The sequence below is a fragment of the Takifugu rubripes genome, chromosome 11 (genome assembly GCF_901000725.2).
Source record: "Takifugu rubripes chromosome 11, fTakRub1.2, whole genome shotgun sequence".
In the NCBI taxonomy this organism is placed as follows: Eukaryota; Metazoa; Chordata; class Actinopteri; order Tetraodontiformes; family Tetraodontidae; genus Takifugu; species Takifugu rubripes.
Window position 1 is genome coordinate 2,034,944 of NC_042295.1, and position 27,071 is coordinate 2,062,014.

Sequence of the window (27,071 nt, forward strand, 5' to 3'; positions counted from 1 at the left end):
TGGGAGAGGGGTAAATGGACTGGTTACAATGGGAGAAGAGATAAATGGACTGGTTACAGTGGGAGAGGAGATAAATGGACTGGTTACAGTGGGAGAGGGGTAAATGGACTGGTTATAGTGGGAGAGGAGATAAATGGACTGGTTACACTGGGAGGGAGGATAAATGGACTGGTTATAGTGGGAGATAGAGGATAAATGGACTGGTTACAGTGGGAGGGAGGATAAATGGACTGGTTATAGTGGGAGATAGAGGATAAATGGACTGGTTACACTGGGAGGGAGGATAAATGGACTGGTTATAGTGGGAGGGAGGATAAATGGACTGGTTACACTGGGAGATAGAGGATAAATGGACTGGTTACACTGGGAGGGAGGATAAATGGACTGGTTACACTGGGAGAGGGGTAAATGGACTGGTTACACTGGGAGAGGGGTAAATGGACTGGTTACAATGGGAGAAGAGATAAATGGACTGGTTACAGTGGGAGAGGAGATAAATGGACTGGTTACAGTGGGAGAGGGGTAAATGGACTGGTTATAGTGGGAGAGGAGATAAATGGACTGGTTACACTGGGAGGGGGGATAAATGGACTGGTTACAGTGGGAGAGGATAAATGGACTGGTTACACTGGGAGGGAGGATAAATGGACTGGTTATACTGGGAGACAGGATAAATGGACTGGTTACACTGGGAGATAGAGGATAAATGGACTGGTTACACTGGGAGGGAGGATAAATGGACTGGTTACACTGGGAGACAGGATAAATGGACTGGTTACACTGGGAGGGAGGATAAATGGACTGGTTATAGTGGGAGATAGAGGATAAATGGACTGGTTACAGTGGGAGGGAGGATAAATGGACTGGTTATAGTGGGAGATAGAGGATAAATGGACTGGTTACACTGGGAGGGAGGATAAATGGACTGGTTATAGTGGGAGGGAGGATAAATGGACTGGTTACACTGGGAGATAGAGGATAAATGGACTGGTTACACTGGGAGGGAGGATAAATGGACTGGTTACACTGGGAGGGAGGATAAATGGACTGGTTACACTGGGAGAGAGGATAAATGGACTGGTTATAGTGGGAGATAGAGGATAAATGGACTGGTTACAGTGGGAGGGAGGATAAATGGACTGGTTATAGTGGGAGATAGAGGATAAATGGACTGGTTACACTGGGAGGGAGGATAAATGGACTGGTTATAGTGGGAGATAGAGGATAAATGGACTGGTTACAGTGGGAGGGAGGATAAATGGACTGGTTACACTGGGAGAGAGGATAAATGGACTGGTTACAGTGGGAGGGAGGATAAATGGACTGGTTATAGTGGGAGGGAGGATAAATGGACTGGTTATAGTGGGAGATAGAGGATAAATGGACTGGTTACACTGGGAGGGAGGATAAATGGACTGGTTATAGTGGGAGATAGATAAATGGACTGGTTACACTGGGAGAGAGGATAAATGGACTGGTTACAGTGGGAGGGAGGATAAATGGACTGGTTATAGTGGGAGGGAGGATAAATGGACTGGTTATAGTGGGAGATAGAGGATAAATGGACTGGTTATAGTGGGAGATAGAGGATAAATGGACTGGTTACACTGGGAGGGAGGATAAATGGACTGGTTACACTGGGAGGGAGGATAAATGGACTGGTTACACTGGGAGGGAGGATAAATGGACTGGTTACACTGGGAGATAGAGGATAAATGGACTGGTTACACTGGGAGAGGATTAATGGACGTTCATGAACACAAAATGAGTCTTTTTCAATAATACACTTTTATTCCATTAAAGATTTTTTCTAATTGTACACTGGAATGTTAAGATCCCCCGTCAGTAATTTAGTCAAAAATGCTCAATCTCATTTTCAACATCCGCACAATCGTCGCTGGACTGAAGTCTGGGGAGAACAATTAAAAAAAGAAAAGAAAAGAAAGGAAAAGGAAGGAAGGAAGGAAGGAAGGAAGGAAGGAAGGAAGAGACGTGGATCTGAAGGATGAAGATGTCCTGAAGGGAACTGTGGGGGCGTGTCTGGTGGGCGGGTCCAGTAGGCGGGGCTTGTGCCAACACCAGATTAGGGGAGGGGTTAATTTCTAATCTGTGAAATCAGAGACGGACCAGAGCGAAAGACGGCGTCCGGCGACACTCAGACGCCGCGAGGAGTGAACTTTGACCTTCTCAGACGTGTGAAGATCCGTGGAAAAAAAAAAAAAAAAAAAAAACACAGGAGGGGGGAATATTGATTATTAGTTTTTGCTGATAGTTGCAGACCGGACGAGCAACAAACTCGGAGCTCGCCGTCCTCAAAGAAAACCACGGGGAGAATCACAGACAGGCTGCAGCGATTACGGCTCCAAAATAATCATTAAAAAAAAAAAGCGACGGCGGCGAGACCGTGGGGGCCCCCCGCACCCCCCCCACGCGGTCACCCTGTACTTCATCTGAAAGTCCTCATGAAGGTTCTGCTTGGTGACGGCGCCAGGTGTGGTTGCTGCGTCCCCCTGTTGAATTAACTCTATATATAGATGATCCTTTCATACAAACATAAATACGCCACCGCGGCTCCGCTCCACGCCGTGTACAGTCTGAAACAGGTGGGCAGCCAAGGAATCTGCAACTCTGGAGCATAGATTTGGACTTTTTTTTTTTTTTTGTTTTGTTGGTGATTTTATTTATTTTGACGCTTCTTTGACTCCCCCCTCCCTCTCCCTTCCCGTTTGTTTTTACAGGATCTCGTATTTGTCGACAACAAAGGAGGTTTCTGAGGAGAATCTGACGGAGCTGTCGCCGTCTACGTAAGTCACTTTGGTAACCTGGAAGAGAAGAAAACACGGGTCACGAATCCACTGGGTCATTTCGGACGTCATTTAGTGCGTTAAAGTCCAACTAAAAACAGTTCTAAACGGGGCTGGATGAGTGGTTTGGGCGAGCGGCCACTGGAGGGCGCTGCTGCGCCACAGACATCAATGTGTAATCACGCGTGCTGCCAGCAGAGGGCGACACACCCACCTGGATGTCGCAGTAGTTGCGCTTGGACACAAAGGACACGTTGATTGGGAAGAAGTCGTTGGGCTGCCCGGCGACGCTGAACTCCAGGCTGCCGGTCTTGTTGTTGGCATCGATGACGGGTAGGCACCACTCCAGGATGTTTCTCCTGCTGTCGTGTTTGTACTCTCCGTCCAGGTCCCCGATGACGGGGGCTCCGACGCCGGACCTGCGGGGACACGCGGAGTGACGTGAGCGGCGTGGTCGTCGCTCGCCAGCGGCGTCAGCGCGGGCGACTCACGGGACGGGGATGCTGATGACCACGTCGTTGAGCTCCAAGCTCTCCTCCTGCAGCTCGTACTCGATGTTGACGTCGCAGCCGCTGCCGCTCTCCGAGGGCCAGCAGTTTACTGGGGGGGGGGGGGGGAGGCGCACGTTAGCGGCGGCCGCGCGCTCCCGTTGATCGGGAACGGCGCGGTCGCTTACTGGTTAGCGGGATGAGGGACTCGTCTGTGGTCTGTAGCCTCCACTTCAGCACGCCGACGTCGTTGTTGAGCGGGAAGGACTTCTCTGGGTTCTTCAGGCCGATGACGGACTCGGCCGTGAACAGCTTCTTGTCCACGTTGGGGTGCGTCTGAGGGAAAAGGGACAGGTTTTATCACTCTTGTCTCCCCCCCCACCGGGGGGACGGCGGACGCGCACCCACCTGCAGCTGCAGCCCTTTGTTGTCGTTGTTGTTGATGATGAGGCGGATGCGCCCGTTCTTGTCGTCCATCACCCGCAGCGTCACCATGCCCAGGAGCTCCATGTTCTGCAGCCCGCCGTCACGGCCGCACGTCAGCGCGATCTTCTCCTCCACCCGCAGGTGCACGCTGGACGGGAAGCACGTCGGAGTTGACTGTGGTCCCCTCACGTACGTGTGTGTGTGTGCGTGTGTGTGTGTGTGTGTGTGTGTGTGTGTGCGTGTGTGTGTGCTACCTCTCCATATTAACCGGAGGCGACAGCACTTTAGACACCTCCGACGCCTTCTTCCCTGAGGTGGGCATGATGGTCTCCCCCTCTGATTTGAGCTTGTCCACAAAGTTGTCCACTTCTTTCCCTTTGGCGCCCAGTTTGAGGGCTTTACTGGGTCCGCTGGGTCTGAGGAGGAGAGCGCTGGTTGGCCACGTGGGGGCGCTATAGAGGCGCGGTTGGTGTGGGTGTGCTGGGGTACCTGACTGGAGCTGGGGAGATTTTGGGCTTCTCTGGTTCGACGATGCTGTCTGTCATGATGGAGCCCGAAGAGATGCCGGTCATGCCGGCGCTGCCGAAGCCGCCGAAGGCCGGCGCCTTCTTCCCGGAGCGCTCGGCGTCCCGCCGGGCCTGCTGCAGCTCCTTGGCCTTCCTCCTCATCTCCGCCTTGGCCTCTCTCTCCTGAGTCTGCGGAGCGACGCGGCAGACGTTAGCAAAGGCTCGGTCGGGGAAATTACCGGGCGGCGCCGCGCCGACGCACCTCTCTGACGGCGCGGAAGACCTTCTCCTCGTGGGAATCCATCTCTGTGAAGGTGCGGATCTGAGCCAGGTTGACGTTCTCTCTGTAGCCGAGCGCCACGATCTCGTCAAAGGCAAAGATCAGGTCGAAACAGTGCTCGGAAATCTCGCTTTCCTCCAGCACGCGGCAGTATTCAGGGATCTGAGGAACAAAGCGCCGCGTAACTGACCGGACAACGAGCAGCTGCTTATTGTTAGCCTTCAACTTAGAAGTTTGAGCGCCCCCTGGTGGCTGCTCGGCTGTAAACACCCATTCAAATCCAGAAAACTTTATTTATACCAGTGGGGTGAGTGAGGAAGTCACAGTAAATAAGCCACATCGCTCCAGAAGGCGCGAGGTAGCGTCTTAAATTAAGTCGTCTGTGTTCTAAGTCGTGCAACGAACACGCCTACTTCTCGTGGACCGCTGGTCATCAGTGGCGTGTTAGCATCAGTGTTAACGCCCGCGTTCTTACCACACGGGAGAACAGTCTGAGCGTCTCCAGGTCCTCCAGGATGTTGCTGTTCTTGGTGGTGATGAGGACCATGTAGAGCTTCTCCAGCGGCTGGTACACGTAGCGGACGCTGTCGGTTTCTACGAAGGTGTGCTGCTTGCCCGTGTTCATCAGTTTAGGGAACGCCGCCAGGAGACCCTCGATGCGCGTCCGGGTCATTTCCACAAACTGCCTGGACACGATGGCCTTTCCAGCCTTGGTGCACACCGCCGCTGCCAAAAGCACCTGCAGGATGGAGGGTTGATTAGCCGTCACGTATACATGCCATGCCATCCGTTTGTCTGTGCAAATAGGACTTTATAGGGGGGAAAAGGTCCATTGTGACATGATCTAACTGGAGGCTACTCAGGTAAACGTCTGCAAAAACAGCACTAATGGTTTGTGGCAGATCTTGGAAGCAATTCCCCTGAGTATTAACTCATATATCACAGCTCAACGCACACAGATGCGTAAAAACCTGCCACAAACCTGGCAAAGACTTCAGGACAAGTCCCACAATTAAGAGAGGTGCTTCCAACAGGTAGAAACGGCAGATACATGTATCATGCGTGGATGTTTTACATGAGTTTTAAGGTAAACAAGTTTCCCAATCAGCTGATTGTGAGGAACTGGATTCATTCCACGTTGACAACGGCAGAAGTTCAACCTGCTAAAAAATCGATCGATCTTTGACAAACAAGAAAATAAGATTGCAGCAGTTCGCAACCCACAGTGCTGGCACACATGTGGACCTCGATATAGTTTTGGGTCTCAAAGCAGAGCTGCCTGCTGACAGCAGGTGAGGTTAGCTCGGATCCGGCTACTGACAGGAGCTAACGCTAGCGCTAGCCTCTGAAGCTAGTTGAACGTCAGCACTGTCTGTGCATTCAGTGCCACCGACCCACCGCAACCAGTACTACAATAGCTGAAAGACGATTCATCCCAACTCTTTACACCACCAGAGATGCGCTAATCGGTGCCATCTCAAATTAATGCAGTGTTTAGTTTTCTTAATTCGCTCTCGCTAAATGGGAACAAGCTGTTAGCTGCTTCCGAGGTTAGCCAATGTTTCAGGCCCGACAAAGTCGCTGGAAACATCTCGACATTCGGCTGTCACTCACCATTTTGGTCGCTATCTATGGAAGGATGGTAATCCGTCACTCGGTTTTCCCTTTTTCGGTGATTTCTAGTCACTCCGGAGAAGCAAAGTGCGAACACACAGCTGCCTACAAGTTATGTGATTGTTAGCTAGCTAGCGTCAATATGGCAGCAGCACAGAGCCACGTCTCCACCGGAAGTGCAGCGCAAGATCGGCCCACTGTAAAAAGCTGTGACGTGGGCCCGAAATGTTGTCTCTCCCTCTTTTTTCTTTCCCTTTTTTACTTCTAAAGAGACGGTTCTACTCGTTTATCTCGTGTGGGCCGTGCCAAAGTTCTACAATAATTGGAAATACCCAGAGACGTCGGAATCAATTTAGATCTAGATCGTGAAGCTGTATATTCGGAACGTTTCTATGGAAAGTTATTTCATTAAAGAATTTCATTTCATGTTGTTTATTGGAGTTATACATAATTACAAAGCCTCCTAGAATATAGTTTGAACCAAACATCGAAATAAACATCGTTAACTAAGTCATGGTGCAACAACTGTTGTAATGTGCGCTTTTGTGACGAGGTAACGATGATGTGATGGTATGTATTAACTTTCTACAGGCCTTTAAAAAAAATCTGCAACAGCTATGGACGGAACCAAGGTTCATTTGCTGTTTTCCGCCGGTTATGTTTGTGTGTTGCATATGACCGATACAAAAAATAATGTACGAAATTGAGATAGAATATGTAATATTAATTTACACACTGCTTTTCACAGCATCATATAAAGTGTTTTAGCGTCTTATGGTGAGCGCTATTGATTTAGGCTATCTCAGGGAGCGAAAGGGAGTGTGATTCGTACTAGTCTCGGTTTCGCACTGTTTCCATAGCAACATTGACATCTACGTTTACACTGTATCGTGGCATTAAAGTTTTAAAAATTACTATTTGGTCCCGAGTATAGCACCCTTTATCAACCTGCCGTGTGGGGTTAGTAAATTATGTTGAATAGTTTCTGGCCTAGATTAACAATTTCTATTTCCTCAGAATGTAGCGATATACTACAGATAGTTTGAGTCAAACTTTCCTGTTTACACAATTTATGCAGGACACCAACGTCAACAAGAAGACAGTAGAACCTATTTTGAGTGACAGGACACTGCAGTTTATCATCAGAGAGCCGTAGAAGTGTGGCAGTTGCCTCCAACTTTATTCTATAAAACCCTGCTATATGTGACCAACTTGAGCGCAAATGTTTTTGGAAAACGTAACCAATTGTTTCGATCTAACTAAACCAAACTCGTGTTTCGCCTTTTGATTGGTGGTAGGGGAATATTATTCGGATATAATTCCAAAGGGGCCGGAAAGACACGGACGCCTTTTCGATGTGACAGAACCCGGAAATGACCTCTAACACAGATGCAATGACATCACGGCTCCTGCGCTCATTCAGAGAGGAGCCGTCCGGCAACCGTGGACCGACGGCGCTTTCGGCTATTTGATGGCTTCCGTATGAACAAAAATGCGCCCTTGACTTCTGCAGAAGTGGCAAAGAGCAGCGCATCATCGATATGTCAGTGGAAACCAGTTCTCCGGTAAGACTTGCCAAAAAATGCCCATTGTTTAGGAGAATATAGGCTAAGCTCCCGGGCGCTCGCGTGTATAACCTGATTTCCGCATTGCTTCTTTGGCGCGCTCTGATTGGCCAATCATGCCGTCTGTCTCCAAACTCGCCTCGCTATTGGATAATAACTTCTCCAAGGCGGGTCATCCCGTGAACGAGTTCCCCACACGATCAGTTCCCACATTTAAACCTATCGATTATGTACATTAAGGACTGTGTAATACACATTAATTACCAAGAAAAAAACCCAATATCATCAACCAACTAACATCACTCCATGATATGTTCTTTAATCTGTTTTGCAGTCCTTTTAATCTAGCTAAAAAATACAATTGTGAATATTTTCTACATTTAAACGTATTTAAACTCCCCCTCCCCCCATTAAATATCGTTATGATTAGATACAAAGCGAGGAAAAAGCAATTGTAATCAAAAAGTGTTCGATATGATGCGCTTTGACAAGGAAATAGTTCACACTGTGGACAATATTGCCTTTCTTTAGGGCTGACTGTCATGTAGAAATGAATAATTGGGGAGAGAACCGCACAAAGGCATATCAAACCTGTAACCACACCACACCCAAAGGCCCCTGGCCCCTGGAACTGGCCCCTCCCTGCCTTTTATAACGGACTCATGAATCGACAGCACTTATCTTTTGGAACCAGAGATATCTTGGGGTGGAGGTCTTGAATAGAGGGCGGCGAGCTGTTAAAAAAGACCACTGTTCAGTATCTGGAGGCTACGTGACCTCAGCGCAGCTCTACCCAGACGCAGCGAGCCGCCCCAGCCCCACAATAGGCCCCACAGTGCCGAGACTCTGAGCCGGATGATGGAGGGAAGACCTGAGGAGTACATGAGGGTGAGGCGAGCGGGGCACACGTCCCGCGCCTCTGTCAGGGACGACGTCAGTGAGGATACCTTTGTTTTGCTGCAGATGTCCTTTAAATTTGCTCTTTTTCGGTCTGTGCAGGACGGAAGCGGCGAGGTTCGTCGGGTCATCCAGATAGGAACCCGCAAGAGCCAGGTAACCCACCACTCTGCTCCACTAAAGTCGCGTTTAAGTTGCCTTTTCACGCATTTAAATGTAATCGGAAGAAGTTAAAGTTAGCGAGACGCCAGTTAGCGGCGGATGGACGTGTGAAACTTTCTCTCACGTGGTCGTTGTGTCCCAGTTGGCCCGCATCCAGACGGACAGTGTGGCTGAAAAACTCAAAGAACTGTACCCTGACGTCCGCTTGGAGATCGGTGAGAAGGAGCCCTTTATTTTCACTAATTCTGGGTCCAGAGCATGAATCCTCAAGCCCATCTGATAAGCTAGCTGCTGCAGCAGAGGTGGGGTCAAACCTGCCTTTGCTGCCTCTGCTGATTGTTGCTTTCACATCAACTCTTTGAATTCCCCTTGCTCCAGTTGCCATGTCAACCACCGGGGATAAAATCCTGGACACGGCGTTATCAAAGGTAGCGGTGCATTAAAACGCCAGCAGATGGTCGAGTGGTCTCCTGCGCACGAGCAGAATCACCCACTGTCCTCTTTCATTGATGCAGATCGGGGAGAAGAGCTTGTTCACCAAAGAGCTGGAGAACGCTCTGGAGAAGAACGAGTGAGTGTCTGACGCTTCCGCCGGCTGATTGGCTCCTCCTTTACCTTTGATCTTCTTTGAAGGGTCTCTTTGATTTGAGAGGCCCCAGATGAACAGAGCGTGAGCGTGTTTCCTGTCTCCCCCGCAGGGTCGACCTGGTGGTCCACTCCCTCAAAGACCTTCCCACCACCCTTCCTCCAGGGTTCACCATAGGGGCCGTGCTCAAGTGAGTGCACGTGCAGGAAAACCCGACTTTTCCCTGCGGGAAAATGACAATATTTAACGTTTGGTTCTTTTCTGTGCTTCAGGAGAGAAAACCCCCACGATGCCGTGGTGCTACACCCAAAGAATGCTGGGAAATCTCTGGACGCTCTGCCAGCCAACAGGTACGGCCACGCCCGCCGCTCACGCCCGCCGCTCACGCCGCCGCCGCCTCGGCCTGATTTCAAACGCTGTGTTTGTGTAGCGTGATCGGCACCAGCTCGCTGCGGCGGGCCGCCCAGCTGAAGAAGAGGTTCCCACACCTGGATTTTAAAGACATCGTATCCTTAAATCGCTTGTCGCGGCGGCGAATCCAGCGCGGAAGCACGTTGCGTTTTCCTGAGCGCTCCTTCCCAGCGCGGGAATCTCAACACTCGTCTGAAGAAGCTGGACGAGAAGGAGGACTTCGCCGCCATCATCCTGGCCGCCGCGGGCCTCCGGAGGATGGGCTGGGAGAACCGGATCTCCCAGGTGCGTTCCCTAAAAAAACCACACGTTTGCATGAAACAGCTCGGAAAAGTAACCGAACTCCTCCTGCTCCCGTCAGATCCTGGAGCCTGACGACTGCATGTACGCTGTTGGGCAGGTAGGAACACCTGGGCACGGCCCGTCCAGATGTGCACTGTTGGATGTAATAGACTATCTATACATGTGTGTGTGTGTGTGTGTGTGTGTGTGCGCCCTCAGGGAGCTCTGGCAGTGGAGGTTCGTGCCAGAGACGCCGACATTCTGGAGATGGTGTCGGTCCTCCACGATCCCGACACTGTGCTGCGCTGCATCGCCGAGAGAGCGTTCCTCAAACACCTGGTACACACACACACACTCACACACACACACACACACACACACACTCACACACACCGCTGATGCCTTCACGCTGCAGTTTCTCCTGTAAACATGGTGTTCATCGGTTTATAGGAGGGCGGCTGCAGCGTTCCGGTGGCGGTACACACCGTGGTGAAAGACTCTCAGGTAAGGTTCACAGAAGCCCCGCCCCCAAATTCGCCATCAGGCCAGCGTTTGTCGAAAATCTGGCGCAGCACGGGGCCACACTCGGGTTTAAGCGTTCGTTTTCAGTACGTTAGTCGATGGATGTGACAAATTCAGGGTGAAATGTCGTTGGTGGGCGGGGCTGGCTGCAAATGACATCACGCTAAACGCCGCGGGACGTTGTTGCAGCTCTACCTGACGGGCGCCGTTTACAGCCTGGATGGATCCGACAGTCTGAAGGAGACGATGCAGACGGGCATCGCCGCCGCTGCTGACGGGGTAAGTCTTAAAGAAAGGTCTCTGTCACCTCCGCCCACGTTAACGCGCTCCTGCGTGCGTCCAGAGTCCAGACGAGGTGGACGAGTGCGTCCAGAGGGTCGGCGTCACCGCCAGGAAGATCCCAGGAGAAGCCCAGGACAAGGCGGAGCGACTGGGGGTGGACCTCGCCAAGCTGCTGCTGAGCAAAGGAGCCAAGGAGATCCTGACGGTGGCCAGGCAGCTAAATGACGCCAGATAATCTGGACGCGGTTCCTTTTTTTTAAAAAGAAAAATCCTACATATTTCAGAAAATAGTGTAAACAGTCCAGTTTCCTGGAGTTTGTCACCAGATGGGTCACAGAGACGTCTGTTGCCTCGCCGAGTTGTCGAAACCAGAAAACGACCTTCACGTATTATCAGGAACAATATTGTTTTGACTGTAGATGCCAAAAAGGAGGGAAAAACAACAAAATACAACTTCTGACCCTGGATCAGGGCGCTGAGCGTCAACTAGCGCTGCGCTTCGCCTCTCACCGGTGTCCGTATTTGGCAAATCTGGCTTTTTATGCCAACAAAAATCAGAACGTGGCTGTTTTTTCTGCAGCCAGTGAGTGAAATGTGGATGATTTAAGTTTGGGGGGTTTTTTCATATAAAAGGTGTAGAATCACAGCTAAAGAGGTTTAAATCAATTAATATTGAGACAGAGTATATTTAAGATAACTTGTGCTAAATTGAGACGTTTTTTTTTCTTTGAATGGGTGCCGTGACACCATTAAAGAGCTGTTTCTTTGTCTTTATCTTGAGGCCTTATCTGGAAATTCAGCCATTTGTGCTGCAGTTTTACTTTGTCTCCCTCTTCCGGTGGACAGAGTCATTACACTCGGTTCTCTACGGTGGCCTTGATAAGTCAATATTATGACAGTTTCCAAACGTTAATGTCTGTGGTGGCTTCAGTTGCAACCCTGATCTTTCCTGGTGTAAATTAATATCCGTGGATTGTTAATAACAATGTTTCATACAATAAACAAGGACTGGTAAAGACGCAGTACAGTTGTTCATGTGTAAATCCTGAGAAACATTATATATAAGGAAATCGATATATTTCCACATTAAAACTTCTCCTTTTAATTTGTCTTTATTCTGGTAATGCACTTCATGTAATATTTAAACAGCCCCATTGCTCCTCAGAATGCTAAACGCTAACCTTCTAACGAGTGACCGGCAGGAGCAACCACCTATTGTCCAGTGTGGACCACCAGGACCACACAGCAAAGGCTGCTTTTAAAACTAGAAACACAACTGTCTGGAGCTTGGCTTGATGCACAGGTGACTCCCCAAATAAATCTCAACACACCGCCGTGATTGTCTCACTGGTGACACCAACTGGTCCAGCTAAGCTAAGCATCAATTTGATTTAATGTTGTATTTGTTGTATTCTGGTAGTCAGATGAGGGTTTAGTGGGCTCTAAACCTAGGGTGATGCTAGTTAAGTTACAACACATAGACTAAGTGTCTCCTGCATGTTAAACTACCGTAACCATCCTTTTTCTAACCTGGCACCTCACGAAACACACAGGTACAGAAGTAGCCTGTAGCTAGAGCCTGTGTTTATACCTTTATTCCCATGGTGGCAGCTCCGTCTGGGTGGTGGCAGCTCCGTCTGGGTGGTGGCAGCTCCATCGCTTGAGGAGACAAGACGAGATAAAAGTCTTCCAAACAAAATTAACTAGAACCAAAATTAGGTTAATTATTATTCAGAGGGCTAATTTGACGTATCATGTGAGGCTGACTTAACAAATCTCCTCCGGTGGTGCCGCGAGGTGATCTAATGTACCTACAGGTAATTCTGTAACATAAAAGGTGATATTTTATAATCATTAATCAGGCATGATAACTGGGCGGCACCCATGTGCCCTTCACCTGGACCGTCATGGGGAACTTCCTACCGCTTCGAAGGGTCCAGACCACCTGGGTTAGGGTTAGGTGGCACTTGTCCGAGGCAGTTTAGGACCCTCATCCCTGGGTATTAGCCCAATAGCTCCATCCTCAGAAGCTATTGCTTCTACCCACTTGTTGAGTCTTTTGAACAGTCCCAAATCTGGACCCTGTTGTCGTTTCCTCCCCAAACACCGGAAGGCATTCCTGAATGTCCTCATCTGGTTGTTCCAAGGGGGAGGAGCTCTCTGCGGGAGCCCTATCAGTTATTTCTGTTGAAAGGGGCTGTCAGGGGTGGTGGGGCTCACCTCCAACCTTGCAGAGCTCAACAGCTGTGGTGGCTACTTCACCTCGGGGGGCCCCGAGGTCCCCCCCTCCTGCTAAGGCCTTTGGAGGCTGAGGCTCCATTTCCTGCCGTTTGAGGTGGGTATTGTCCAACGCCCAGTTTCTCTGTTGGTGGCGCCGTTTCTAAGATTGTAGCCACTTCCTTTGTAGCGTTGGGTGGTGTCGCTTCTTTGGTCCGATGTCCCCTGAATTGTCCTTCGAGGGCTCCAGTAACCCTCCGTGTGGGGAGGGCTGCCCAGTTATCCAGGGTGTCTCACCATTGTTGATGGAAGTGGCGCCTGATGACGTCACTTCCCTCTTCTTCCTCTGCCTGTTACTCAGTAGACCTCCATGGGGGCCCCTGAAGGGCTCTACGGTACTTGCAGGACCTTTAAGATGGGCTCCAGGGGCAGGAGACCACACCAGGAGCTAGCCAAGACCAAAACTGGTCTTTACCTGCTCCGATGAGTCTCAGTTTCGGCTGCAACCCTCAGATGGTCGGCCACGATTTGGTGTGGACGCCATCTCGGCGTGGGTCCATCCTGGTATCATCAGGCGATGAGTTCAGTCGGGTGGTCACCACGATGCTCCCGTGTCTCCGAGGAACGTTTCCAACAGCCCTTTACTAACCAGGTGACCCAGTAAAGTTGTGTAACGAGCGTGAGTGTGTGTGTGTGTTTGGGAAGAAGAAAAAAAACCCTCTTGCTTTATTTTATTCTACATTTAATATGATGAAAACAAGGCCCTGTACAGTCCACCTTAGCAGGGAGTATAATACTTATTTTACAATTTGTACACATTAGAACGTGGCGCTACCAGTTCAAAATGCAGTCAAGGATGAAACAAAAGTCCTCTTTGAAATTTGTAGCCTTCCATTCAAATAGAAGATGTTGTAGAATAACATGACAGGCCTGATGCAGATAACCAAAAAGCCATTTATGTGCATATTGCCTCCTGAACGGACGCCATGTGCTCATGATCTCTCTAACTACTAGACCTGACCAAAATGTTTAAAATTGTATTAAATATTTCAGCTAAATGTGAGGTGCAATTAATTCACACAGGAAAACAAAAAAAAAAAACAACAAAAAAAAACAGCCTTTTTTTTTTTGCAACATAAATTAAGCACTCTTCCTGTTTTCTCAGGTCACCAAAATATATTTGACTTCTTTTGTAAACCAGGTCTGTACATATTAACTCTGTCTGGTTCTTTCTATTTAAAATCCCCTGGAGGGGAATCGGTCGTCCAGTACAGCCACCGTGTTGCAAAATCAACAGACATTTACAGTTAAAATGGGCCGTAGATTCGAACGTTCCCTCGGCGTCTGCGCGGCCTGACGTCTACCGCAAATCCTGATCTGATGGGGCCCCGAGGGGAGGGATGGGGGGGGGATTTAGTGGCGCGTTTGCTAACCGGGCTGATCCAATGCTGTCCAAAGGCCACAAGAAAACAGGGGTTTGTACAAAAGCAGACCCACTTTCGAGACTGTAACTCCTTTGCTAGACAATTTCACCATCAATCGTGTGTGTTTCACCATTTTAGAGAAGAAAATTAAGTTTCCCAGTGTGTCCCAGAACCAATAATAAAAGCAGTTCCAAGTTCATTCAAAAGCATAGCAGTCCACGAAAAAAGAAACAAGGCTCTCGTTTTTTTGCGACTTGGTACGAGCTTTCAATGCCGACGGGGGTTTATGCTACGTAGGTGTACACTTTACGGTCCTCGGGAGTTCGAGCCAGATATTCCCGCTCTATGAGTCCTTCTATCCGCTTCTTGATCACTACCGGACTGGGAAGGAACCGTGCACGTAACTGCTGCGTGACCTGCGGAGACACCAAGCATCATCCTGTATTTACTGGCTTCCTGGAGGCCGGCGTGGTCGCCCGGCAACAGCGGGAGGGCGACTGGGAATCGGACGCGCGCACTCACCTCTGCTACAAGGACGTTGTGCTGCATCTTTTTTCTGGATTTCATGATGCGGACGATGGCGGCTTCGATTTCGTGCTTCCTGTCGTCGTCCACCTTCTGGCGCGTCTCCTTCCTCTCCGGGTCCGACTCGCCTTGTTTAGCAGCAACTGGAGACACGAAAGCAGCAGGTTGGAACAGCAGAATCAACGCGGGGTTTGGCGGCCGACGCGGGGGGAAACGTGGGTCCTGGGCCCACGCTTCCAGGTTTAGCGACTGAAGACACCGAAGGACCAGCTGATTCCATCGGTGGATGGTTCCTTCCCTGGTGGCATGTTCCAAGATGGCTGCCGGGATTCCTCGGGCTCAGACGGAGAGAGGCGGGTTCAGGGAGCATCGGACAGACCTGAACCCCTGGGGGGGTGTTCGGGATGTGCTGGAGCAGCAGCCTAAGGAGAGAAGCCCAGACTTCCCTCTCCCCAGCTGCCTCCTCCAGCTCATCCGGAGGGATCCCCAGGCGTTCCCAGACCAGTCGAGAGACATAGTCTCTCCAACGTGTCCTGGGTCTTCCCGGGGTCTCCTCCCGGAGGGACATGCCCTGAACACCTCACCAGTGACGCGTCCAGGGGTCATCCTAACTAGGTGCCCAAGCCACCTCATCTGGCTCCTCTCAACGCGGAGGAGCAGCGGCTCTACTCCGAGCTCCTCCCGGATGGCAGAGCTTCTCACCCTCTCTAAGGGAGAGCCCAGCCACCCTACGGAGGAAGCTCATTTCGGCCGCTTGTACCCGTGATCTTGTTCTTTCGGTCATGACCCAGAGCTCATGACCATAGGTGAGGGTAGGAACGAAGATCGACCGGTAAATCGAGAGCTCTCTTCACCACTACGGACCGGTGCAGAGTCCGCATTACTGCGGATGCCGCACCGATCCGCCTGTCGATCTCCTGCTCCATTCTTCCCTCACTCGTGAACAAGACCCCGAGGTACTTGAACTCCTCCACTTGGGGCAGGATCTCAGGTTGAGAGGTTCCGACTAGATATCGTCGGCCTCACCTCCACGCACAGCAGGGGCTCTGGAAGCTAAAGGCCGTCCCTCCAAATATTAGAGTCGTGACCTTTCATTTGATTTTTGGGGCATCAACATTCCCTGAAAACTAAACTCAGACAGACGGAGGGCGGCGGTCCCGTACCGGTCTGGATCTTCACGCGGTGCAGTTTGGAAGTAAACTGGTCATTGACTGTAAACACGTGGCCGTTCTCGATCTCCTTGGACTTGGGCTCCTTGGTGAGGACTCTCTGGGTGGGCTTTCCACAGGCCAGAGACTGCAGCGCTCGCACCAGTTCCCTCTCCGGGATGTCCGTCTCCTGCTGGATCTCCTGGGGAGCGGGGACAGGGCGAGATGGACGCGCGGTTACGTGGACGGTAAAGCTAAAAGCGGCCCAGCCATCGACCCACTCCCAATAGATTTACTTCAAATGTGAACTTCTCTCTGTTGTTGAAGAGCATGAGGATGGTCATCTGGAAGGTAGAGACCTGCAGGATGTGCTTCCTGGTGTTGGAGCCAGTCACCTGCGCTCCTCCCACTCCAAACTCCGATCCATCCTCCTTTAAAAAAATAAACGTGAAACATGAATATTTGCCCTCGGCCCGTGACGGACCACATTTACCAGTTAACTCAATCAAGAGAAATGAAGGATAGCTCTCTCGGACCATCTGGGCTGGTTCTGGAGGTCAGGGGAACGTGGCAGCAGGGTTCTGCTTCAGGATCCTCGGTGCTCCAACGGTCCCCCCCCCCATTTATCCTCACACCCGACTGACGACCTCTTTCGGACCCTCAGCCGTGGCACCATAAATATGTACCAGAGAGACGTCGGCGCCGCTCAATTAGTTTCATTTTCAGAGTTATTAAAAATAGAAAACACCTGTTTGTGGATGTACGATTATGTCCTTAATGTTTCCCTTAACTCTATGTAACTGCGTGTGGGCGCAAAGGATGATGGGATATACTGCTTGGTTAGGGAGCACCGTTTTACACTGCTGTGCAATGCATTATGGGATACATTGAGTGTTCCATATAGAGTACAGCGATCTCTGCTGATATGGATACTAAACAGGAGCGTTCTTACTACCATCATCATTACTGTTGTTGATTTCCTGAGGCTGTAATAACCCCCCCCAAAAGGCAACCTGAGGTAAGAAAAACAGGAAATCCTGTAAACAGGGAAAATCCCATCCTGAAACAAATCCTGAATTGCCTCCTGAAGGCTCTTTGCATCCTCCTGCTCCACATGTGGTGCTCCTTCCAAGTGCTCGACTTCATCCATCCAGGTGCTCGGAGCTTTGGCCTCGCAGACGTTTCAGGCACGTTGTGTCTCGTTTCGGGTGGAAAACAATCGATTTGCACAGTTGTGCAGTTGGGAACGCTGATCAATGCCGGCCTGCTGCCGGCCCGGCTGGCTCCAACCTGCGGCACGGACTTCCTGGAAGGAGGCACGTCTCCCCTCTGAGGCGCGTCTCCATTCAAGGAATCCGTTGCGCAGTTTGCAGCCTGGCCAGGCCGGAATCGCAGCGCCGGGATCGGAAATTTCCACAGGTCAGATCACAAATCCCAAAACCAGAAAACCTGTGAAGGGAGCTGCAGCTTCGGGTTTCCGAGCAACAGCCAAGAAACTTGAAGGATTTAGAGCAAAATCCTGCTCAGGGGCCAAAATCCCTCTTGAGCGGTGCAAAAAACCTGCTGACCGACCACAAGGAGCGTCTCATCACCGCTGCTAACGAGGGTTTCTCCCCCCAGAACTGCCCTGGGATTGGCTACAGCACATCCACCTCTATGAAAGGCACCTTTTTCAACATTCATATGGTGTTTTATGCATTTCAGACTGATATTCTGGCAAATACTCGAGTGAATAAACAGCTACAAATAAAATTCTCCCCCAAATCCGCATCGGAGAGTGTGTGAGTGCATTCCCAGTACCTTTCTGATGGGCCCGTAGAAGGTGGCATTCAGATCTGCAGACCCCATGTGATGTTGCAACGTCAGCTGTCTTCCGCTGTGTTTACCAAGATAAAACCTGCAACCCAAAGATCATGTTAAACGCTCCGGCGGCGGTTTAAAAGCACCCTAAACTAAATGGAACCACAAAAGGGGCTGTTATTAAGATATCTGGCTTGAGGGAACATCCGTCGGTGGCCGCTTATCTCTGAAACCGCCGACCCGGTTCATTTGAGAACCGTTTCCGCGTCGTCTTGAGTCGGGACCCGGGCCGGTCCCACAGAGGAATCTTTCCTCCTGCCCCATAAACGGCAAAGATCTGCTCGAAAGCCGAACCGACTCACCTCCTGAACACTTCAAACGCGTGACGAGGGGAATGGGGGATGTTGCACTTGGGAGTTGCAGACTGTGTGGGCCAATATCCTGTAGTCAGGACTCTTACTGTGAGATCCACCCCCCCAGGTGACACCTGCGGTCAGAGGAAAGAGATGCCTCCATTATCTGTAGAAGAGACACAGAATATAGATCCAAAGCGACATACCCCGGTGGTCTGCAGGTGTTGTCTAAACTCGTCCATAGTGGTGTTGGAGATGGTCATGTCCCGGAACATCCCCTCGAGCTTGGAGGTGAACTGGCATCCGCACTCGGTCTGAGCGAGAAACGAGACCGGCGGGCGACATCAGCCAGCTGACAAACGGACGCCGGCGCCCGTCGGACGCTCCTGGACTCACCTTCAGCTTGGAGATCATATTTTTCTCCGAATCGTCAGAGACGCTTTTGTTGGTGAGCAGTCTGCGGGCGAGGTGCTGCTTGTAGTACCTCTCGAACACGTCCTTCTCCTGCATGAAACGGAACAGCACCATGGCCTTGTCCAGTATGGACTCCACCTCCTGCTCCGTCAACTGGAGAGAAACATGCACCGGGAATGAAGAACCAGGCAGGACCCCCTTTTCGGAGTGGCGTGGCGTGGAAGACTCACCCCCTTGAGTCCTTTCTTCAGCTTGTCGTCGATGAAGAGCGAAAGGTACTCGGGTGACCGCGAGTTCAGGTTGAGGAAGTACTCAAAGTCGCCCGCGATCGTTTGTTTGAAGAGCCGGTCGTTGTTGAAAGACTCCAGGAGGAAACGGTCAAAACGAGACTTCAGATCCAGCAAACCCTGTGGGGGGAAGGGGGGGGGGGGGGGGTGCGTATCAGAAAGATGTTGGGACTGAAGCCGTTGGAGCAGAGCGGCCTCCTGCACTCTTACCTGGATGTAGTCGACAGGGTTCTTTCCCTCGCCCTCCTCGGACACGAGCGCCTTGCCCTGCTCCCGGAGGTAGAGACTCATACACTCACACATGGTCTTCAGCCCATTCGGGACCCTGCTGAACAGCTTGTACATGCACGCCAAATCTACGACGCACCACAACAGAGAGACAAATGAGAATCCTCCCGGCTAAACCCAGGAGGCTGCAGCATGAGAGAAGCATTTCCTGCGTATTACTCCTCAAGCATTACAGGGGGGAGCAAAAATGGAGACTATCAGGGTTTGTGGGCAGAAATGGAAACAAAGTCTCCGATATGCAGGAGCCGCACCTTCGATTTTGCCATTTTTCAGCATGTGGACCAGCCCAGAGTTCTCCATCTCCACAATTGTCTTCATGTGCTTGGAGATCAGCTCGCGCTCCACCACCTTGACGATGGGCTCCTCTGTAGATTTGTCCAGGCAGTGCATCACCCGCTCGATCTCCTCGTTGATTCTGGCTTCCACCTTCTTGATGTAGACACTGGCGCAGTTTTCAGCGAGGAACTTTTGACTTTCCATCTGAACGGAGGACACAGATGCTTCACTGAGACGCCGTTCACGAAACACCCAGAAGGCGGGCGGAGGGATGAAGGAACGGGGTTTCCGGGGCATGAGGTCTGCTGCCAGGGGGCAGCTTTCATTTTATTATGTGACGCACCTGGAAAAATTCTGCAGACATTTCCAAGAAAGGTGCTTCAAAGTCTTCTTCATAGACAGATCTTCCTTCAAGGCCAAGAATCATTAGCATCTGGCAGGCGTTTCGAATGGCCCCCCTGAAGGACGGAAGAGGAGCGCACGGCCAGGAAATGGTTAACGCTGCGACGGAAAAGGTCAAAGGTTGGAAAAAAGGAGCCAAAAGTACCTGTCGACCACCTCTCCCTTCCGCTCCCGGGCGATCATGTCCAGCAGCGTCTGTCGGAGGTGGTCTCTGATGCAGCCGTAACGCACGACCTGATCTCTGAAGATGATGAGCCCGAGGTTGTAGACGTTCTCGACATTATTCTGCTGCACATACACACGATCCTGTGGACGAAAACGCACGTGAAACACCAGCTAGAGGCACTCAGAGCAAGCTTATAGACACTGGAGTGGCTATACAGCACTGGGTATTAGCGATCCAGTTAAGAGGGTCAACTCTGGACGGACCTCCTCATTAATGCCCCTTTCACATCAAAATTGGCCGAACGGGCTTTTTATGGCTCGGACCGAGTCCCCGCTCCAGAATAGGAACTTAGATCTGCCCTGAAAAACTCCTGGGCGGGGCTTGAGGCTTACTCTGTACTGATTGGCTGAACCCAGCGTTAGCATAGCAGACGCGAGATTGGAACTAGAAAATCGCCGGATCAGAGAGCTTAACGTGCAACGAGCTACTCACCATATACATCAGGATATCTCTGATCATGACCATCGCCGTTTGATGGTCATTCCAGGCTTGATTTAGTGTTTGCAGGAAGTTATTATTTAAAGAATTGAGGACATCTTCTCGTACCTGCAAGAGTCAGACGGTCATGCTTTAGGCAGTGAAATACGGGAGGTTTAGTCATGAAAGTCCAGAGCCAACAGCCGAGGAGCAGGGTGACGCCAGGCTGTTGAGCGCCGTGTTGATTTGGGATTCCAGTTACTTGTTGAACCACGTGGGGAAGCAAATACCTGCCTCAACTACGACATATCACGATGTGTTTGGGTCACCGAGACGCTCAGTTAATTTAAGCGTTGGAGCCGAGCCAGCGTTGGGTCACTGAACGCACAACGGCCTTCGTCAAGAACCCAATATACGACTATAATTTAAGCATAAAACAGGATAGAAAGCAGGACATGGTTTCTTTGACTCCTTTACCACAAACATCACTGTTATCCCTTCATCCATACGTTGTGATCAATATGTCAACGGCCTAAACGATGCAGAAGGGAACAAGTCTAAACAGGTTCCACCTTCTTCACCCGGCCGTCGGGGTTCCAGGAGGCGCTTCATGTCATCAATACAAACCTCGATGGCTGAACTTCAGCTGGGACCCAGAGCAACCACGATGCGTTCATGCACACCGGAGACTCTGGGAATTTCAGCACCAAAGACCAGACACACATGTGAAGAGAGCGGAGGGACGTGTCTCGTCCGGGCCTTACTTTGTTGATTAGATGTTCAGTGACGACCTCCCTCAGGCCCGTGTACAGCTTCTCTCCGTGCTTATGAAGTACCATTGTGTATGCGTTTCTGTAAAGTTCCTCAAAGCTGAGCCCGCTGTTGTTTTTCCTCTGAATCTCCTGGATGGCGTTCTTCAAAAGGTCCCAGATGTTGTTGACGTACTTCTCATCCATTGTCATCTGCAGAAATGGGACCATTTGTGAAGGGTGTGATGGAAGCTTGACAAGTATACAATGTCTACACTCACACACTCTTGTGAGCGCAGTAAAAGGTGAAATGACCCTGAATAGTCCCCTTTCCACACAGGTGAACCATTAAGCATTAAACTACACTTATTTCTGTAACAGCATAGAGAACTTAAAGTACAATTGTCCATTTCTCTCGTGTCTTAATCCACAACAAAAGATAAACTCTACACACATTTTAAGCTAGTCGACGCGCCGAACATGAACGCAGCAAGAGTCCACTAATAAAATAATGGCGGATTTAGCGTTAATAACCTCGGCCCATTCTCAATTTCAGTCTATGTTAATGAAAAGATCTGGGATGCTCGTTTGCACTAAAGTCTGCAGTTTAATAGGAAGACGTCATGCTGAAATTTCATTTAAAAAGTGAAAGAACACGTTTTTCCCTCCACTTTTGTGTGCAGAAAACACTTCAGGCCAAATTCTGCATCATATTATCACTTTAACCCCGACAGACAGGGGGGGCTGGACGGTTCCACTTTTTATTCAGAGGCACGAATTGCCAATGAATGAACTATCCTTTAATTCTGCTCATTAAAATTGAAGTTGTTTCCCCATCTCCGGAGCCAACTTGTGCAGGAACGGTTCATTCTCCTCCCCGGGCCGAGGCAGAAAACAAAAGGTACCGGCCATAATCCCCCTCAAAACACCATCCTTGGTTGGGAGAGCACGCTTTTAAGGGGGGGTTCTGTGCAGGCCGACACCGGGAAAGCCTGAAATGACACCTGCAGCAGACAATAAACGCCACCATGTAGCATCTCAGAAAGTAACGTCACTTGGTTTGGCAACCAGCTGCAGGTTTAACAAGGTTGGCGCATTTTGAGCCGAAGCAGCCCGCCGCACAGCTCCAGACCGCCCGACCCGCTCGCATTATGGGCCCCAAAAGCGACGGTCCCCATTCCCCACAGACAACTAGAAGCAGTCAAAACAACAAGTGTCAGGGGACGAGCTAACGCGTCTGCTAGCTCCACGGATGCTAGCTAACGTTCGGAGCAGGCACAGGCGCGTTTAGACGCCAACATATTTCACATATACGTGCAACACGACGCCGCTAGCACCGGTAGCTTGACGACACTCGGTGTCGATGCATTACCTAGGAACCTATTTGAGTAAGTTTGCTGCTCAACTGACAAGCCCAGTTAGCATTTAGCCGACCACGACGATCGCGTACACGTCCGTCGGCCAGACAGGGCACTTGCGACGTTTCGTACTTACAGGAAAGGCCCGTATCCTCATTTTGGTATCCTTCTTAGGGCCGCCTTTGCTGAGATTGGACATGGTTGCCTTATCCGCTGGCTCTGTATTCACATTAAAGTATTCTTAAGGAGGTACACTTATGTATACTGGTTCAAGCAGCACCACGTAACGCTACGTCCCACCCGGTGCCGCAAATGTATTGTTTACAGCAAAGTGCCAAATCAGTGACTTCTCTGTACAGCAATGGCGGACGACTCCCAGATCTCGATGCGCAGAGCTCACGCACTTCAAATCACGCGAGATTTCGACCGCTGGGCCTTGGAAGACGCGTGTTTTGTCACGAGGACCTCATTTTTTAAAAAGATTCAAATAAATAAAAAAACACCAAAACTTTATAAGTAAAGTAAAAGACACAGAATCTAGACATACTGTATAGATAGATAGATAGATAGATAGATAGATAGATAGATAGATAGATAGATAGATAGATTTATTTATTTATTTTTGTTACTATCATCATCAACCTTGTATTTCCTTTTATACTGGACAATGTTTCAGCTTTTAAAAAAATATTTTAAAGATCATTTCTGTGTCTCACTAACAGTGTATTACATGCTTTGAACGTTACTTGCGCAATTTGTGGTTCAACCAGATTATGTGGTTTAAGAATATGTGACTAGTCAAGTATCTATTTAACGATACCTTTTTAGAACCAAACATTACCTCCATTGGGCCCGACACTCCGGTAGAAGTTTTATAAGTTTGGGTCTTATAACAAGACCAGTGGACAGAAAAAGCAAAAAAAAATAAAGCAATAAAGCCCAACCTATATATCTAATTATAAGTATCTTGTTTTTACAAATGTCTTTTATTTAGTTGTTAGCTTGTTTGTGACGAAGCAAAAATGATATGCTGCCATCTCTGTTGAAGGTATATTTATACATTATATATACAAGTGTGAGAAATGTATCCTTTATACTTATTTATCCAAAGGTAACACGGAGACGACCAGAAACTCCGATCTTGAAAATATAGCCCCTGTGGACCATTAGCATGCTAATGATCTGAGTGGTCACCTGAGAGTCGTTATAATAATTATTAAATAGTTATTGTCCTATATTAACTTTTAGTTAACACACATGGGCTGTCTGAGGGGGGGGCAGCCGGGAAGTGGAGGGGTCACCTCAAATCCCATCATCCTTTGCGATTGCACGCGAAAAGCTGAACAGGATGCTAATTATTCATTAATAATTAAATAAACTAATGACGACAACAACCAGCTAGTGTTTTATAGTTATTAAGCAGTAGGGAAAAGTAAAAGCAAAGCTTATGGAGGCCACTAGGTAGTTTAAGGAGGACAACTAGTTATTTATGGTGAGTAGTGAACAGGAAACCAGTGTGATTCCAGACACAGCCCAGGTCTAATGGACATTTGTTCCGTGCCCAATCACTCTCCCCAGCCAAGTCTTTTATTCTGGTCATCATATACATCAGAGGACAGATAGAAATTCTACTATTAAGTAAATGTGTGTAAAGGAGCCGATATAAAAGGGTAATCAGACAAACTACAGCACTACTTCTATGACGACTAATCATAATAATCATAAGCTTTATTTCAGAAACCAAGACATTGCCCTTTGGCTTTTTAAAATATCCACAGTCATTCTTTCTGATGAAGAAGAACACAACCACAACCACAGATACAAAGTATATATCTGTTAACAAAGTAGTTTGGAGGCTCCTTTATGGCAGAATATCATATTAATATCCCAAATACAAAATCGTTCATCCATCACATCCGTCTTATAGTCTGTTAAAAAACAGGAAACACCTTAAAAAGATTAAATAACTGAAATACTTCTCCTGTGATATTGGACAGACGTGGACGGACACACAAATGTTTTCTTTAAAAACGTTATTTACATCACACTTTTTTTTTAACAATTACTATTAATGTCAAACGTCCTCCCTGGTATCACATCACAGTCGGGAGTTTTGCATCTCATCTCTTGACAAGAATTAGAGCGATTCCCTCCGCCAAAGAGCTTTCGTTGTTTGTTTGTTTCAGCAGCAGCAGCAGCAACAACAACAGTTCAGATCGGATTTTAACGGAGTTTTCAGGAAACATAGATAATGAGCCGATACGATACTACTGGATAATTATAAAAGATTAACAGCCTCCATTAAATTATGGAATTAAAGTAGTTCGTTTGGGGTGTAAGTCCCAACACGGGTGGAGGCGACCTGATTGGTGGAGGTGTTTGGATCTAACTCATCAAAGGATCATCAAAGGAAGGTTTGCTTTTTGCTCTGTTGGTGAGGGAATCGAATAACCTGGCGAATCGGAATACTGTCGAGCACAGAACGCTCCCGTTCATCCAGGACCGGGTGATTATCGGGAGCAAGAGAGCGTCGGCTGGGACAAAACAAAAGTGAAGAAGCTTCTTGGACAAAAGGGGAACGTCCAGCCTGGTCTCTGCTGGCCGTGGGAGAAGGATCAACAACACTTGCATGGCAGCTGTAGGCCTGACAACACCGGAACAGACAGACACATCCTCAGTATATAAAACTATACTATAGTATAGATTCTTAGAAGCATTTTCATTTTAAAATTCTTAGTGACTAAAATTTAAAAAAAAGTATACATATACACGTCGGCACGTGTGTATTTGGAAAAGCAAATACTCGTTAAAACGCTCACACACACACACAAACGCGCGTTAACACTTAAATCTGGAAATTAAAAGAATAATTTAACATGAGGCACCATTTACATTTGCAGTTCCATGTACAAGGCAGGTATGCGTGTATAAAATAGTGGTTTGCAAATGACAGAAGCTATAATGTTCATATAGGTGGGAGGGAACGATGGCCACGGGACGCTGGGCGCTCCGCACGTTGACCTCCAACAATCCCAGAATTCTCATCTCGTATCAGCGAGGAAGAGAGTGTGCGTCATGATCCACCCCATCAGTCCCCTGTCTCTGTAACATGGCAACAGCAGCAGCACCCCCCCCCCCCATCTAAGGGCCTTCGAACAGAACACTGAAATCCCCCCCACACACACACACACATCATGAGGTCTCAATACAGTCATAACAAATATATACCTACCTAAACATGTTGGTCCTCCGTCGTCCACACACACACACACACTACTAAAACTATGTCTATAACAAATATACAACAATCATCCATTAAAAAAAAGAAGATATATTAGATTTTTTGAAAGGCAACATATATGTGTGATAAGGCTGATCTGGATGACACAATCAGGGACGTAATCCACTCCTGTGGCACATTGGGATGAACGGATGGGTTCGGACTTTAAAGGGCTTCCAGGGATCTGTATCCGGAGCGTCATGGGATGGCGAAAGGTTTTCCATGATTAGAAATATAAGGATGCATCTGTTGGTTTATTGATTGTCAAATTGCTGCTTCAAACTTTTAAAAGTAACACAAATGTAGGCGGGAATCTAAAAGAAGGTGGAAATAAATATAAACTATAAAATGAACTATACAACTGGAGATAAATGACGTAGGGTGAATTTAAATAGAATGAGATGTGCTTGAATTCAAATATTAAAAGACTGTCATGCAATAAAATGAGATATAGAAAACCCCACAAAAGAAACAGTTACTTTTTTAAAAAAAGGATGAATAAGTTGCTATTTTTCCTGTTTTGTCTGAACAGCACCTGTACACATGTGCGTGTTATTACACCCTTAAACAGGAACAGGCGTTTATTAATGGACTTTTGACTTGCAGCACAAACGAAAGATTAAAAAAAAGAAGAAAAAAGAACATAAAAGCTCCCTCCTTTCCTGACCTGCGGACTTCAGCGACCTGAAGCGCGAAACCTCCCGAACTAGCTCGCACGGATCCGTCCCCGTCTGACTTAAATCCCCTTTCAAACCTTTGTTCTCTAAACGATTGATAGCAGAGCGCAGATCTTCTGCTAGACACGGTAAAACATCAAAGAACGAGGCGGCCGCCGACATCACTGACACCTCCCGCCCTCTGCATCGTCAAGGCAACCGTTTAGGCATTGGTCGTCACTGGTCAGAGCGCCCTCTGACTGCAGCAGTTCGTATTCTTGATCCAGGAAATCTAAACTGTTGTTGCTCGGCAACCCGCGGATGGTGAACTTGTGGGACACTTTGGTCCACTGCTCCCGGTTGGCGGCGACTCTCTCGTACAGCTCGGCGGCGCCGGGAAACAGTTCCGAGAGAAGCCTGAGAGGA

General features: G+C 49.0%; 4 protein-coding genes across 5 annotated transcripts in view; 1 reads left to right on the forward strand and 3 right to left on the reverse strand.

The window, feature by feature from the left end:
* Positions 1–1,769: 1,769 nt before the first annotated feature.
* Positions 1,770–6,631, reverse strand: arcn1b (archain 1b). The gene is made up of 10 exons (XM_003976991.3): positions 6,119–6,631; positions 4,980–5,243; positions 4,487–4,666; positions 4,208–4,413; positions 3,973–4,134; positions 3,701–3,866; positions 3,481–3,628; positions 3,296–3,404; positions 3,019–3,223; positions 1,770–2,822 (listed from the first exon to the last, which is right to left on the reverse strand). Exons 1-10 carry the CDS (start codon positions 6,119–6,121, stop codon positions 2,733–2,735), a joined length of 1,533 nt encoding a protein of 510 aa, XP_003977040.1. The 5' UTR covers positions 6,122–6,631; the 3' UTR covers positions 1,770–2,732.
* A 695-nt stretch (positions 6,632–7,326) lies between these two features.
* LOC101064811 (porphobilinogen deaminase) lies at positions 7,327–11,847 on the forward strand. 2 transcript variants are annotated; one of them, XM_011618084.2, is made up of 14 exons: positions 7,327–7,683; positions 8,683–8,736; positions 8,885–8,957; positions 9,121–9,170; positions 9,258–9,313; positions 9,441–9,518; positions 9,601–9,678; positions 9,759–9,834; positions 9,911–10,024; positions 10,101–10,139; positions 10,241–10,360; positions 10,472–10,525; positions 10,733–10,822; positions 10,887–11,847. In XM_011618084.2, exons 1-14 carry the CDS (start codon positions 7,660–7,662, stop codon positions 11,058–11,060), a joined length of 1,080 nt encoding a protein of 359 aa, XP_011616386.1. In that variant the 5' UTR covers positions 7,327–7,659; the 3' UTR covers positions 11,061–11,847. The 2 variants fall into 2 exon arrangements, with proteins under 2 accessions (XP_011616386.1, XP_011616385.1); XM_011618083.2 differs by lacking the exon at positions 7,327–7,683 and adding an exon at positions 8,372–8,571.
* Positions 11,848–13,760: 1,913 nt separating this feature from the next.
* Positions 13,761–23,110, reverse strand: LOC101070392 (cullin-3). The gene is made up of 16 exons (XM_029843272.1): positions 22,846–23,110; positions 21,367–21,564; positions 20,618–20,731; positions 20,105–20,265; positions 19,901–20,015; positions 19,533–19,761; positions 19,204–19,349; positions 18,937–19,113; positions 18,689–18,859; positions 18,499–18,606; positions 18,302–18,426; positions 17,940–18,036; positions 16,436–16,570; positions 16,155–16,341; positions 14,989–15,134; positions 13,761–14,882 (listed from the first exon to the last, which is right to left on the reverse strand). The coding sequence occupies exons 1-16, from the start codon at positions 22,906–22,908 to the stop codon at positions 14,751–14,753; spliced, it is 2,304 nt and encodes a 767-aa protein (XP_029699132.1). The 5' UTR covers positions 22,909–23,110; the 3' UTR covers positions 13,761–14,750.
* A 2,949-nt stretch (positions 23,111–26,059) lies between these two features.
* Positions 26,060–27,071, reverse strand: part of pde2a (phosphodiesterase 2A) — a 51,103-nt gene continuing 50,091 nt past the window's right edge. Inside the window, 1 exon segment of the mRNA XM_029844123.1 lies at positions 26,060–27,062. Coding sequence (XP_029699983.1) covers positions 26,828–27,062 — 235 coding nt within the window. The 3' untranslated portion in view covers positions 26,060–26,827.

What these genes read in the sequence shown, in the direction of transcription:
- LOC101064811 (XM_011618083.2), top strand. Translation starts at nt 8,539, where the DNA reads ATGATGGAGGGAAGACCTGAGGAGTACATGAGG. An exon ending in TGACGTCCGCTTGGAGATCG is followed by an intron (nt 8,958 to 9,120) that starts GTGAGAAGGAGC and finishes CCCTTGCTCCAG; the next exon opens with TTGCCATGTCAACCACCGGG. An exon ending in CCGTGGTGAAAGACTCTCAG is followed by an intron (nt 10,526 to 10,732) that starts GTAAGGTTCACA and finishes ACGTTGTTGCAG; the next exon opens with CTCTACCTGACGGGCGCCGT.
- arcn1b (XM_003976991.3), bottom strand. An exon ending in ACAAAGGGCTGCAGCTGCAG is followed by an intron (nt 3,629 to 3,700) that starts GTGGGTGCGCGT and finishes CTTTTCCCTCAG; the next exon opens with ACGCACCCCAACGTGGACAA. An exon ending in GCAACTACTGCGACATCCAG is followed by an intron (nt 2,823 to 3,018) that starts GTGGGTGTGTCG and finishes CTTCTCTTCCAG; the next exon opens with GTTACCAAAGTGACTTACGT.
- LOC101070392 (XM_029843272.1), bottom strand. Translation starts at nt 22,908, where the DNA reads ATGTCCAATCTCAGCAAAGGCGGCCCTAAGAAGGATACCAAAATGAGG. An exon ending in AAGGGAGAGGTGGTCGACAG is followed by an intron (nt 20,016 to 20,104) that starts GTACTTTTGGCT and finishes TCCGTCCTTCAG; the next exon opens with GGGGGCCATTCGAAACGCCT. An exon ending in CCGCGTGAAGATCCAGACCG is followed by an intron (nt 15,135 to 16,154) that starts GTACGGGACCGC and finishes TCGTGTCTCCAG; the next exon opens with TTGCTGCTAAACAAGGCGAG.